This window comes from Lynx canadensis, chromosome D4 (assembly GCF_007474595.2).
Source record: "Lynx canadensis isolate LIC74 chromosome D4, mLynCan4.pri.v2, whole genome shotgun sequence".
NCBI lineage: Eukaryota > Metazoa > Chordata > Mammalia > Carnivora > Felidae > Lynx > Lynx canadensis.
The window spans coordinates 72,861,797-72,874,453 of NC_044315.2; the positions used below are offsets into that span (position 1 = coordinate 72,861,797).

The 12,657-nt window shown below is 41.4% G+C and overlaps 1 protein-coding gene across 2 annotated transcripts in view; it reads left to right on the forward strand.

Moving 5' to 3' along the window:
• The window catches only part of SNX30 (sorting nexin family member 30), a 116,790-nt gene that overhangs the window by 58,282 nt on the left and 45,851 nt on the right, over nucleotides 1–12,657 (forward strand). For both annotated transcript variants that reach the window (XM_030292693.1, XM_030292694.1), the window contains exon 3: nucleotides 7,056–7,166. In XM_030292693.1, the coding sequence (XP_030148553.1) occupies nucleotides 7,056–7,166 (111 nt within the window). The remainder of the gene's footprint in view (nucleotides 1–7,055; nucleotides 7,167–12,657) is intronic.

Below are 12,657 nucleotides of genomic sequence, written 5' to 3' on the forward strand. Positions count from 1 at the left end.
AAAATTACTCAAAGACATGCAGCTGATGTGTGATGGAGCTAGAACTTGAATCCAGATCTGTCTATGCTGTACTTCCACAAGGCATGATTTTCCAGAGAGGGATGGCTCCACCCACTTCCCCAGCACTGTGCACCGTCTACTACCTGGCCTGGCTGTTGAAACTGATGAAGTGGAAATAGACAGGAGCCTTCAGCTTCCTTTAGGAGCTGTCCTCCTCTTGTCTCTTACCCCATCTCCTTAGTAAGCACCAAGTCTTGTGCCCCAACTGGCTCTTCTCAGGCTAGGCGCCACTTAGAGATCAAGGATACACAAGGATTGCAAAGCGGGCGTTAGATTTGATGACAAGAGGGCTATCCGTGACTGTGGTGAGTGCAATTGCCCTGGGGTCGTGGGGCAGAACCCAGTTGGCAGTGGGTTCGAGTGAGTGAGAAGAAAGACACGAGTGTTGGCAGTTTGCAGGTGAAGTGAGAACAGGAGCTGGAGGAGGTGCGGACTTGAAGGGAGGGGGGCGCTTTTTGTTTGGTTTTAAGGATGGACATGACCTGTGTAAGTGCCCAGAGCCCAGTGTTGCTAGAGGAGACATTCAGGTGAAGTTTGGAGGGGAGGATGGAAGCCGCAAAGCAGAGAGGGCGAATAGCCTGAGCAGAAGTGGATGGAATGAGTGGCCTCTTTTGGGGGAGGTATACTTTTTCCATTGTTTCTAGAGGAGGAAGGGAATTTTTGTCCTGTTTGGTTTTTGTGGCAGCAAGTTGAGGGCTCTGTGCTTCTAGCTGCAGTTTTCCCTCGAGGTCTTCTGCTAAGAAGGAAGGGGAGGTTTAGAAGTAAGGCTGAGAAGTTTTCAAGACTTCTACAGGCTTCTCATTAACTGATGTGGAAAATGAGAGAGAAAGAGCTGACCAAGGAAGTATGAGACTACTTGGCAGTGTTGAGGGTCCAGTGGTAGATTTTATTGTGTCAGTTAGTGTGTTTGCCCGATGTTGCTTTTCCTCCAGGAGCGTGCTCACACACCTGGGTCTAGTAAAGCAGGAAGTGCACGGTTGCATTTTTGCCAAAGTCGTGTGAATGGACACTAGGAAAGGGATATTTAGGATATTGGCAAATAAAAGGGGATAGGTTATGGAATTGATGCTGAATAAGAAAGGAAGTAAATATGGGATTGGACAGAATGTCAAGGAATTGTAGGTTCCAAGAGGCTGCAGAACCAAGGGTGTCGGGAAATGGAAGAGTCTGAAATACAGGAGGTGCTGGTTAGATAGAGGGAGGTCTGAACTTCTGCCAGGTGACAAAGCCTGATAGGAGTGGAAGGAGACGCTGGTGGCTCACAGGTGGGTGTTGTGTGCATGAACCACCTGGATCTCAGGGGCACCCAGACTCTGGAAGGGCTTTGGAAAGGAAGCCCGAGAGCTAGGCACTAGAGTCTTCTGGGAATCAGGAAAAGGATGGGTGTCAGCAGATGACAGGTGTGAGAGGTATAGAGACACATACCTTGATGGCCTGAGCCTCTGAAGGGTTTTCATGGGGCTGGGGAGCAGTGTGGAGTGAAGGGGATAGCAACAGCACCTCTTGGTCTTGGGGGGTGGCATGGAGTTTGTGAGATGTGAGAAAATGAGCAGCGTTCTACCTGATGGGACAGCAGGGAGGCTGTAGTCCCAGAGGAGAGCCAGCTTTCAGAATCTGAATAAGTGGAAGAAGGACAGGAATTTAATTACGGAATGGGTGTTCCAGAAGGGCTTGGTGTAAAATGAAGCTCTGAGAAAGGAAGCCCCGAGGAGCGTGAGGAGAGACCAGAAGCCTCCCTGGTCATGATTCTCAGGTACCCTCTTAGGGTAGCAGGGTTTTGAAGCAGGATGAGATTAGCTGGCTAATATTTGACAAGGGAAGAGGGCCCTTTGCAGGGAAGGGACGGGGATCCGGCTATGGCTTGGACAGATGACATTTCTGATGAAGACCAAATGTCTCTAGAGTAAACTGGTTGTAAATTTTGGGTTGAATGGGAATTCTTTGGAAGGGCTCCAGGCCACAGTAGTTAGGCACATCAGCTCCTGAGGAATAAGAGTTCTTTTGTGGTAAGATGAGGCCCAATGGACAGATGCTCTGCGGGGTGGGGGGATTGATTGCCCTGTGGATCTGTGCTAGGTGTTCTAAAGTGTTGAATTTGCAAAACAAAAACAAAACACACAAAACACACACACACACACACACACACACACACACACACAAAGACCACAAGTTGGCAGGGATGCCTAGAGATATTCACACAGAATGATGGCAAAAATGAATATTCTTCAGTACAACTCTTGCACTCTGTTACCTATTTGTAGATCTGACTTTAGGTGAGTACCCATGACCTTGTGATCTTGTGGGGCATTCTAGATTTTGGAGAGACACAAAACAGTATAGTGGTTGTCTCTGATAATGGAACTGTGGGTGTACCCTTTTCTCTTTTTTATTGTTACTAGAAAATAGAGCAAAAAACCCCTTTTTACTTTATTCTCCTTACCAAGTTAGACCCTGAATTTCACAGAGGAAAATTTTACTACATGCTCCTGGTTGGAGTTTTTATTGGCCTGCATATTTTAGGAGTACTCTGAGTCTCAAAACTGACTGGGTTTCTCTCCAGAAATCCACAGTAGTGTCTGTGGCCCAGTTTTAGCAGGTGTGCAGAATTCCACGGTGAGTGTGCCTAGCCTCATTTGTGGCTCTAGTTTTTCTCTCTGTCCTTGTTTTTTTTTCCCTTGATCTTTCTCACCTACTTCTAATTTGTGTCATTTAATCATATTTCATGTATCATATATCTTTTCTAGAACAAACTGTGATAAAAGTAAAGTATCATGAATATCCTTCTGCTTCATGATAGTTTTTGTTTACCTTATTGCTTTCCAAAGCATCAAATTTTTACTCCTTTATTTAAGCCATTATATCCATAAAGGAGCTTTATTTTTTGTGTGTGATTATGAAAGTATATGAGAATTGGGGCACCTGAATGGCTCAGTCGGCTAAGCATCTGATTTCAGCTCAGGTCATGATCTTACAGTCCATGAGTTCTAGCCCCGCATCGGGCTCTGTGCTGACAGCTCGGAGCCTGGAGCCTGCTTCAGATTCTGTGTCTCCCTCTCTCTCTGCCCCTCCCCTGTTCATGCTCTCTGTCTCTCTCTGTCTCTCTCTGTCTCAAAAATAAATAAACATTTAAAAAAATTTATAAAAAGAAGTATTATATGAGAATGATAGAAGATTTGGAAACAAGGATGGATATATGAGACACACTACCTAATATGCTAACGAGGCACCTAATAAGGATGAGTATAAAAAGGACAGTTGTCATTATGAGTTCTAGATTTTTTCTAACCTTTCATATCCATATTTTTATTTATTTATTTTTTATTTTTTTATTAAAAAAAATTTTTTTTTCAACGTTTTTTATTTATTTTTGGGACAGAGAGAGACAGAGCATGAACGGGGGAGGGGCAGAGAGAAAGGGAGACACAGAATCGGAAACAGGCTCCAGGCTCCGAGCCATCAGCCCAGAGCCCGACGCGGGGCTCGAACTCACGGACCGCGAGATCGTGACCTGGCTGAAGTCGGACGCTTAACCGACTGCGCCACCCAGGCGCCCCTATATCCATATTTTTAATACAAATGAAATCATAATGTATGTGCAATTAATTTTGAATCTTGGTGTTTTTTTCTTCAAACTATACTGAAGCAGGGGTGCCTGGGTGGTTAGTCAGTTAAGGATCTGACTCTTGATTTCGGCTCAGGTCATGAGATAGAGCCCCGCGTCGGGCTCCATGCTGAATGTGGAGCCTGCTTAAGATTCTCTCTCTCTCTCCTTGTCCCTCTTCTTCTCATGCTCTCTCTCTCTCTGTCAAAAAAAACTATGTTGAAGCATATTTGATGTTAAAGATGTCTTACAGACATGATTACTGATAATCATAGAATAAATATCCTATAACTTAACTGTTTTTATTGTTGGACATTTAGGTTGTTTTGATTCCTTTCCTATTTTATTTTATTGTATTTTAAAGTTCATTTATTTATTTTGAGAGAGAGTGCGCACAAGCAGATGAGGGGCAGAGAGAATGAGAGACAGAATCTCAAGCAGGCTCTGTGTCATCACCTCACGAACCATAAGATCATGATCTGAGCCAAGATCAAGAGTCAGATGCTTAACTGAGCCACCTGAGTGCTCCATTCCTTTGCTATTTTAAATAGTACTGCAGTGATCATTATACAAATATCTTTGCTACCGTTTAAAAAGTATTTTCTAATGGTAGATTCCTAGAAGTAGAATGGTAGGAATTAAAGACAAAAATAAATAAACCATAAATAAAGGAGAGAACACAGGTTAATATTTTTAAAAGCTTGCAATGGGGGCAGCATTCTTATTCATGACACCAAACTGTAGCCACCATAAAGGGGAATAATGGCTGAATTTTAAAATTCTGTATCAGAAAAACCCTTTGCTATAAAGAACTTACACAAGTGAAAAAAGACCTGACTGACAATTTAAAAAAAGAAACTCCTCACAAAGAAAATCTATAGCCAACAAATATTTCAAAGGATGTTCGACCCCAATAGTCATTAAAAACAAAAGAAAACAGGGGCACCTGGGTGACTCGGTTGAGCATCTGACGTCAGCTCAGGTCATGATCTCATGGTTTGTGAGTTCGAGCCCTGCGTCAGGCTCTGTGCTGACAGCTCAGAGCCTGGAGCCTGCTTCAGATTCTGTGTCTCCCCCTCTCTACCCCTCCCCTGCTCACACTCTGTGTCTCTCTGTCTCTCAATAATAAATATATGTTAAAAAAATAAAACAAACAAAAGAAAACAAAGATGATGTACTGTTTTTCAGTTGTAAGTCCATTAAAGACAACCACTGGTTGAGGAGAATATGCAGTTAAGAATATAAGTTTATATATTTCTGGAAGCAGTTTGTCAGTTAAAACTACACGTACTCTTTTCTCTAGTAATTCTGTCTTTAGGAATTTAAGATATTCTTAGATTTGAACTTGCTAACAGAAAGATATCTAAGAATTGTTAGAGACTTAGAAAATATGAGTGAATGAATGGATATGCATAGAAAAAATATGGAAAGATATAAACCATAATACTAATCATGGGTTTTTTTTTCCCTCTTAATTTAAGAGAGTTTATGACCGATCTTTATTTTTTCTTCTTTTATTTTTCCTGAAGTTTTAAAATAAGTATGTCTAACCTGAGTAAGTCGAAGGGGAAAAAAAAAAGCCAGTTCCCCGACAGTGAGCTTGTTTACAGCGGAAAGAAAACTTGTGTTTTATCATACTGCTTTTTATAGTTACCAAATACTGATTTCAAAGTTAGACACGTTACATAAACTACAATTTATGAAGAGGATTTTCAAAAGCATAATAAAGAGAAGTGATTGGTTGATAACATGTAACGTTTAGGAAGGCAAAAAGTAGACTCCTCCATCACTGCATTTACAGTGAAAACAGGTTGCATTTGCCACACATCACAATCCACCTTTTATGGGCCCATCGTCGGCAAGTCCTCAGATGGAGCCTGGTGGGGGATTTGAAGAATGTCCCTTCCAACCCTCTTCTTACTGTTGAGGAAACCTAGGCTTTGGGAGGCTTAGTGGCGTCTCAGGAATCTGGTAGGTGCTAGGAATGCTCCTGCCCAGGCCTTTCCTCACCCAGCCTTGGAAGGAGTGTCAGCCTACCTACCCTTCAAATTTCCATCAGCCTCATGCCTGAAAATTCATCAGCAGTGATTTTTTTTTCTTCTAATTCAAGCATTCTTTTTTTTTTTCCTCCCCAATTCCACAATGCTGATTCACTCGGGGAGTCTTCTAATAAATCACAAACACTTAGGTTGAATGAATTTCCTCACCTCTTCCCACCTGTACCCTCCATCATAGGGGAAGGTTGTGCATGGGACTTTGGAAAGGGGAAAAGCTACAGAAAGAGTTAATTGGGGTTCAGTCCAAGACCGAATCCTTTAATTTCACAATTTTGCTCGGACTGTGTGAGCACGGCTTTTGGGAAGGGTGAAATCATAATTTTCAATGCCAACGCTGTTCCCAGCTTTTTCTTTGATGGCTAACGCTTGTTCATATGTTTTTAAGATTTTCTTAGGGTCATGGATTAAAACAGACTTTCGGCCTGAAAGAGTAAATTTATAAAATGTAGCTTGAGCCATTTTTATTTTTGACCTTTCATTTCTGAGAGCTATGACTGTGGTATATAGTCTATACCCTCATAGGGGAAAATGCTTTAGCTGAGACACGGTTTTAGTCTGGGCAAACTAACGTGTAAAAATCTTGTTTTGGTATAAATTAATTTCATTTTATTTAGCACTGGTTTTCATTACCAGAGTGCTGCAATCGCAATTTCAGAAAAATTAACAAGAACAGAGATGAGATGAGATGAATATTTTTCTGCAGTACAATGACATCTTGGCATTCCTTTCTAGTTTTTTTTTTCTAATCATCTAAAATACAATATAGTTCCAAGGTTATGGTTTTCGCAGAATATGGCACATGAAACAAGACGTTTTCTATTTTCATCCAATCTGGCTCTTGAACGAGCAGGTGTGCCCTTAGCTCTTTCTGTCTGCTTGTCTTCCCTCAGCCTTTGATAAAACTTGTCAGCATATTCAGCAGAAGGTGGAGACTTCATTTCTTTTAACAGAAAACATGGATTGGGATTCAGTAGCAATATCCTCAGAATTATTCTGCTAAAAGAAATCCTCAAAGTTAAGCCTGGAGGAAATGAATCAAATGTTTCTAAACACATTCTGAGGGATAGTGGAGTTCCATTTCCTAAGGGCAGGGGGAAAAAAACAAAAACAAAAGCCTCGACATTTTCATTCTAGATCCTGGATTTTTGAGCCGGGCCCTGGGGGCCTGGACTCCTCATTTTGTGTTGGTAATTGCTGCCTTTTGGCTGGTGCTTTGGTGGAAGGAAAGTGTGTTCTTGCCCAGTTTGGTTTTTCAAAGAGAGCTTTTTTCCTTCCTTTCTGCCAAGACATGGTACTATTCCCTTAGACTTACTTTGTTCCACCTTTCTTATTTGCAGAGTACGCGGGTAGAGTTTGACCTGCCAGAATATTCTGTTCGTCGAAGATACCAGGATTTTGACTGGCTGAGGAACAAACTGGAGGAATCCCAGCCGACTCATCTCATTCCCGTAGGTACTAAGTCATTACAGCTGGTTCCTCTCTTTTCCTTCGATGTCCTTCCTGAGGATGTTTACTCAGCCCTCACCCCTTAAATTCAGGGCAGATTCTGTCTTACCTTTTATACCACATTCTCGCACCAAACGTACATGAAACATTTTCACAGATGCTATCCGATGTATCACGTTCGGGGTTTTGGCTTCCGGTTTGCTGTCCTCATGCTGGTTTCTTGAGTAGGCTGGGGTAGATTTTCACTTTCATTATGACAGTTTTTTGAGGTATAAAGAGTCCTAATTCTGATTTGCTGCCACTGAAAGACTGTCTGTTTTACTACCTTTCCAGACATACGTTCTTGAGGTTTGGGCAGCTGCCACCAGGTGATGCCTCGCATGACAGCCAGCTGGGCTCTCTTTAGACACACGGGTAGTTCAGGGAGCAGGAATCTAGCACGGCGCCGTTCAATCCTAGTTTTTCATTTCAAAAACAGATCCCAAGCCACCTAACTCCGTTTACAGCAGCAGCATAATATTTATCTATTACTCATATCTACCCATTAAAAAAAACAGAACTAGAGCAAATAAAATTTAAAAGACTACTTAAATCAACATACATATTGAGTACTTTTCTGACTACTTTTTTTCCCCCAGTAGAAATAACAACCATTTAGACCCCAGATGTTTCTTGGGTCTTTGGGGACTTGAGCGCAATTTGGGTCATAAAACTCTTCAGAGGGGCGTTATCTTTCAGTGAAACCCTTGGTTGAATAACTTCTTAGCACTGCCAATTTTCGTGTTGCGCATGCATCTTCCGGTGCTTTCCCGCCATGGTTCGAAGAGGCTGAATATGCCGTGATAGAAATGATGGAGTTTGCCGGGGACTGCATTCTTTCTCAGGGGAAGAAACTCATTTTTAAGCAGTTGGAACTGTTACTTAAAATAGAATCGTAATTGGGCAAAACTGGCAGCTGTGAATCATTTTTTTCATAGACTTTGTATTCGACAACAGTTTTAGATTTCCAGAATGATTGCGAAGGTAGTGTAGTGGATTCTCATATAGCCCACACCTGCCTTTGCCTAACGTTTTACATTAATATGGCACATTTGTCCCAATTAACGAACCAGTAAGGATTCATGATTACTGACTAAAAGTCCTTTATTCAGATTTCCTCAGTTTTGCCTAATGTCCTTTATCGGTTCCAGGATCGCATCTAGGATGCCACCTTCCTTTTAGCTGTCATAGCTCTGTAGGTTCTTCTTGGTTGTGATACTTTCTCAGGCTTTCCTTATTTTCTATGGCTTTGACAATACTCAAAACTGTCAGGCGTTTTGTGGAATGTCCCTCATTTGAGATTTGTCTGATGTTTTCCTCATGATTAAACTTAGGGTAATGTGTTTTGCTGGGGGCAGGGGAAGTGCCGTTCTCATCACATCATACGAAAGGTACATGCTATCAGCAATATTTATCACTGTTGATATTAACCTCGATCACCTTATTTGACGTAGTGCTTGTCAGGTTTCTCCACTATACGGTTACTCTTTTTTCTCTCCTGTTCCTTGCTGTACTGTTTGGAAGGAAGTCAGGCGTTCTTTATGTTTAGCTCACACTGTGCCTGAGGGGGAATTATGCTCCACCTGCTGGCAGCTAGTGTATTTGAAGTTTGGTTAGACAGAGACACCTGCTGGTAGCACTCATGCATCGACCCTGAAGCCAGAACTGAAAGAGGATGGAAGTCTCCAGAATGCCTGGGGAATGAGTATCTTTGAGTATGGTTTCCTGTGGTCAGGGTAGAAACAATGAGTAGGAAAGTACTCTAGAAGCAAATGGAGACATAAATTTATTCATAAATTCTTGGTACATGTTTGGGGTGGAGAGAGATATAATATAGGAAGGCATCTGTAACTCAAACATGAAAGTCAAACTGGAAACAAATTCTTGTTTTCCCCTTCAGAAGTCATCCTCCAGCAACTTGACTAGAAAGTGTCTATCTGTTATTAAGCATCGACTTTGTGTTAGTCTTTTACTAGGCCTGGTAAGTACTGTGGGGGAGGTCAGGGGTTATAAGATGGACAAGGGACCCTGCCTAGAAAGTTTGTTGTCAAATAGAGACCTAGTAGACATGCAACATAACTATTGTTTATATTTTCATTTTTTTAATCTAAAAAAACGGGTTTATTAAGATATAATTCATACACCATACAATTTGCCCATTTAAAATATACAAGTCAAGGGCTTTTAGTATATTTAGTATTAGTATTTAGTATATTTGTATATCAATATTTAATATATTTAGTATACAGAGTTGTGCAACCACTAGCATGATCAACCTTAGAGCCTTTTCATCATCCCAAAAGAAACCTTCCTCTCCTTGCTTGTAACTCCTAAACTTGTCTTTTCCAGCACCTGGCAACCACTAATCTCTCTGTCTCTATAAATTTGTCTATTCTGGACATTTCGTATAAAGTAGAGTCATACAGTATATCGTCTTTTGTGACTAGATTTTTCTCACTCTGCATAATGTTTTCAAGGCTAATCTGTGTTGAGGGACTTGTCAGGACTTCATTACTTTTTATTTTCGAATAATATTACATTGTATGGACCTGTCACTTTTAGTCTACCTGCTCACATTTGATGTCAGAGTTATTTCCGCTTATTGGCTACTATGAGTAACGTGGCTGTGAACATTCGTGTGCAGGTTTTTGTGTGGTCTCATTTTTCTTGGGTGTATACCTGGGAGTGTCATTGCTGAATCATATGTAACTGTATATTTAATCTTGTAAGAAACTGCCAGGCTGTCTTCCAAAATGGCTGCATCATTTTGCATTCCCACCAGCAGTGTATGAAGGTTCCAGTTTCTCCACATCTTCCTCAACACTGTTATTATCTGCCTCTTTGATTATAACCCTCCTAGTAGGTGTGAAGTGGTATCTCCTTGTGGTTTCGATTTGCATTTCCCTGACGGCTGAATGTTTTTTACGTACTTCTTGGCCATTGGTCGTCTTCCCTGGAGAAATATCTTTAAGATCCTTTACCCATTTAGGGGCGCCTGGGTGGCACAGTCGGTTAAGCGTCCGACTTCAGCCAGGTCACCATCTCGCGGTCCGTGAGTTCGAGCCCCGCGTCGGGCTCTGGGCTGATGGCTCAGAGCCTGGAGCCTGTTTCCGACTCTGTGTCTCCCTCTCTCTCTGCCCCTCCCCCGTTCATGCTCTGTCTCTCTCTGTCCCAAAAATAAATAAACGTTGAAAAAAAAAAATTAAAAAAAAAAAAAAGATCCTTTACCCATTTTAAAATTGGGTTATCCTTTTGTTATTGAGTTGTATTAGTTCTTTATATAATCTGGACACAAATCCCTCATTAGAGATAACAATTTGCAAAAAGTTTTCCTGATGAATGAGTTGTCTCTTTACGTTCTTTTTTTTTTAACTTTTTAAAAATGTTTATTATTTATTTTTGAGAGAGAGAGAGACAGACAGACAGAGCATGAGCAGGGGAGGGGAGGCGAGAGAGGGAGACACAGAATGCAAAGCAGGCTCCAGGCTCTGAGCTGTCAGCACAGAGCCCGACGTGGGCCTTGAACTCATGAACTGTGAGATCATGACCTGAGCCGAAGTTGGGTGCTTAACTGACTGAGCCACCCAGGTGCCCCTTTCTTTACTTTTCTGATGGTGTCTTTTGGAAGTGCAAAGGTTTTTTATTTATTTATCTGTTTATTCACTGTGCTTAAAGGTGTCTTATCTAAGAAATAATCGCCTAATCCTAGGTCATGAAGATTTACACCTGTGTTTTCTTTTAAAAATTTTACATGCTAAAATCTTTTTTATATGCTAAATGCTTCTAAAATTTTATGTACTAAAAGGTATGTAGCTCGTACCTTTTAGTTTTTTATCCATTTGAGTTCATTTTTGTACAGTAAGTTTTCATGTCTTTAACTAATGAGGCGGAATATCTTCCCATGACTTTATTGGACTTTGGCATTTCTTTTATGACTTGCCTCTTCATTTTATGTTGTTTTTATTGGTTTGTAAAAACTCCATATCTGCAAATGAAGTTACCCTTCATTTTTGTATATTTAAAAAGCATTTGTTCTGGAGCGCCTGGGTTGCTCAGTCGGTTAAGTGTCCGACTTCAGCTCAGGTTATGATCCTGCGGTTTGTGAGTTCGAGTCCCACACTGAGCTCTCGTGCAAAAGCCCGTCTCAGATCCTCTGTCTCCCTCTCTCTCTGCTCTTCACCCTCTCTCTCTCAAAAATAAATAAACATTTAAAATTTTTTATGAAAACATAAAGAAGCATTTGTTTTGATGTGACATGGGAGGACTGTACTTTTTTCAGGTGGTGAAAACCACTGTTGTGTTTTTCTGTTTTCTGTTGTTCCAGAACCACTTATGAGTAATCATTCATTTTTATCATCATTTGTGCATCAGACCAAATCATGCATTAGACTTGCGTGTGCTTGGGCTGCTTCTGATCCTTTGGTTCATCGATCTTTCTAGTCTGGTGCCCCTCCTACACTATCTGAATTATTATGACTTTACAGAACATTTCAACATCTGGTTGTACAGGTCCTCAACTCGCCTCCACCTGCCAATATACTTGTTTTCAGGGCTTTTCTAGCTGTTTGCACATGTTTTATTTTTCAAGATGAACTTCAGAGTCTTTTGAATTAGTCGGAAAATTTGGGAGAATGAGTTTCTGGGTGTGTGTGTGTGTGTGTGTGTGTGTGTATGTGCGCCAGTTTAAGTCAGCTATGGTTAAAAATGTGTGAGAATTCCTGACCTTTCCGATTCTACTACTTGTGTTAGGAACATGGAGATCAAGTTCCCATTTTACCTGGGCTTCACTGGGACCATGTGCAGTTGTAAGTGAACAGCCAGCCAGACTGCGGTTCTAGGGAGAAACCCACATTCTTTCATTTTCCTTTCCCCATTGACTGTCCTCAGGCCTGTTTCCAGCCCCTCTGACTCTGAACTTGGCAGCTTCTGGGGCTGTACTGGAGAAACACAGCCCTTTACTTCCTAGGCCAACCTTTCCTTTGCCTGAGTAGAATCACAAGATGGTCAATATTGACTGACTTTTCTCTCAATTCAGTCTTTTCTGCTTTGTGTCTTTAACAAATTCTGGCCTGTTAACAGTACTTTGATATTTTCTAGGGCTGCAGCACACACACATATATAAGTAAATATATATGTGTGCATTTAAGTTTATTGATTTATTTTGAGAGAGAGAGAGAGAGAGAGAGAACGCACGCACACAAGAGGGGGAGGGGCAAGGAGAGGAGAGAGAGAATCGCAAGCAGGCTCTGCATTGTCAGTGCAAAGCCCCATGTAGGGCTTGAACTCACGGACCATGAGATCATGACCTGAGCCGAAACCAAGAGTCTGATGCTTAACCAACTGAGCCACCCAGGCTCCCTCTATATATTTTTTTCTTTTTATATTTATTGCTTTATTGCTCTGCAACTTGAAAAGCAGAAATGCTCACATGTTCTTAAAAGGTCACCTTACACG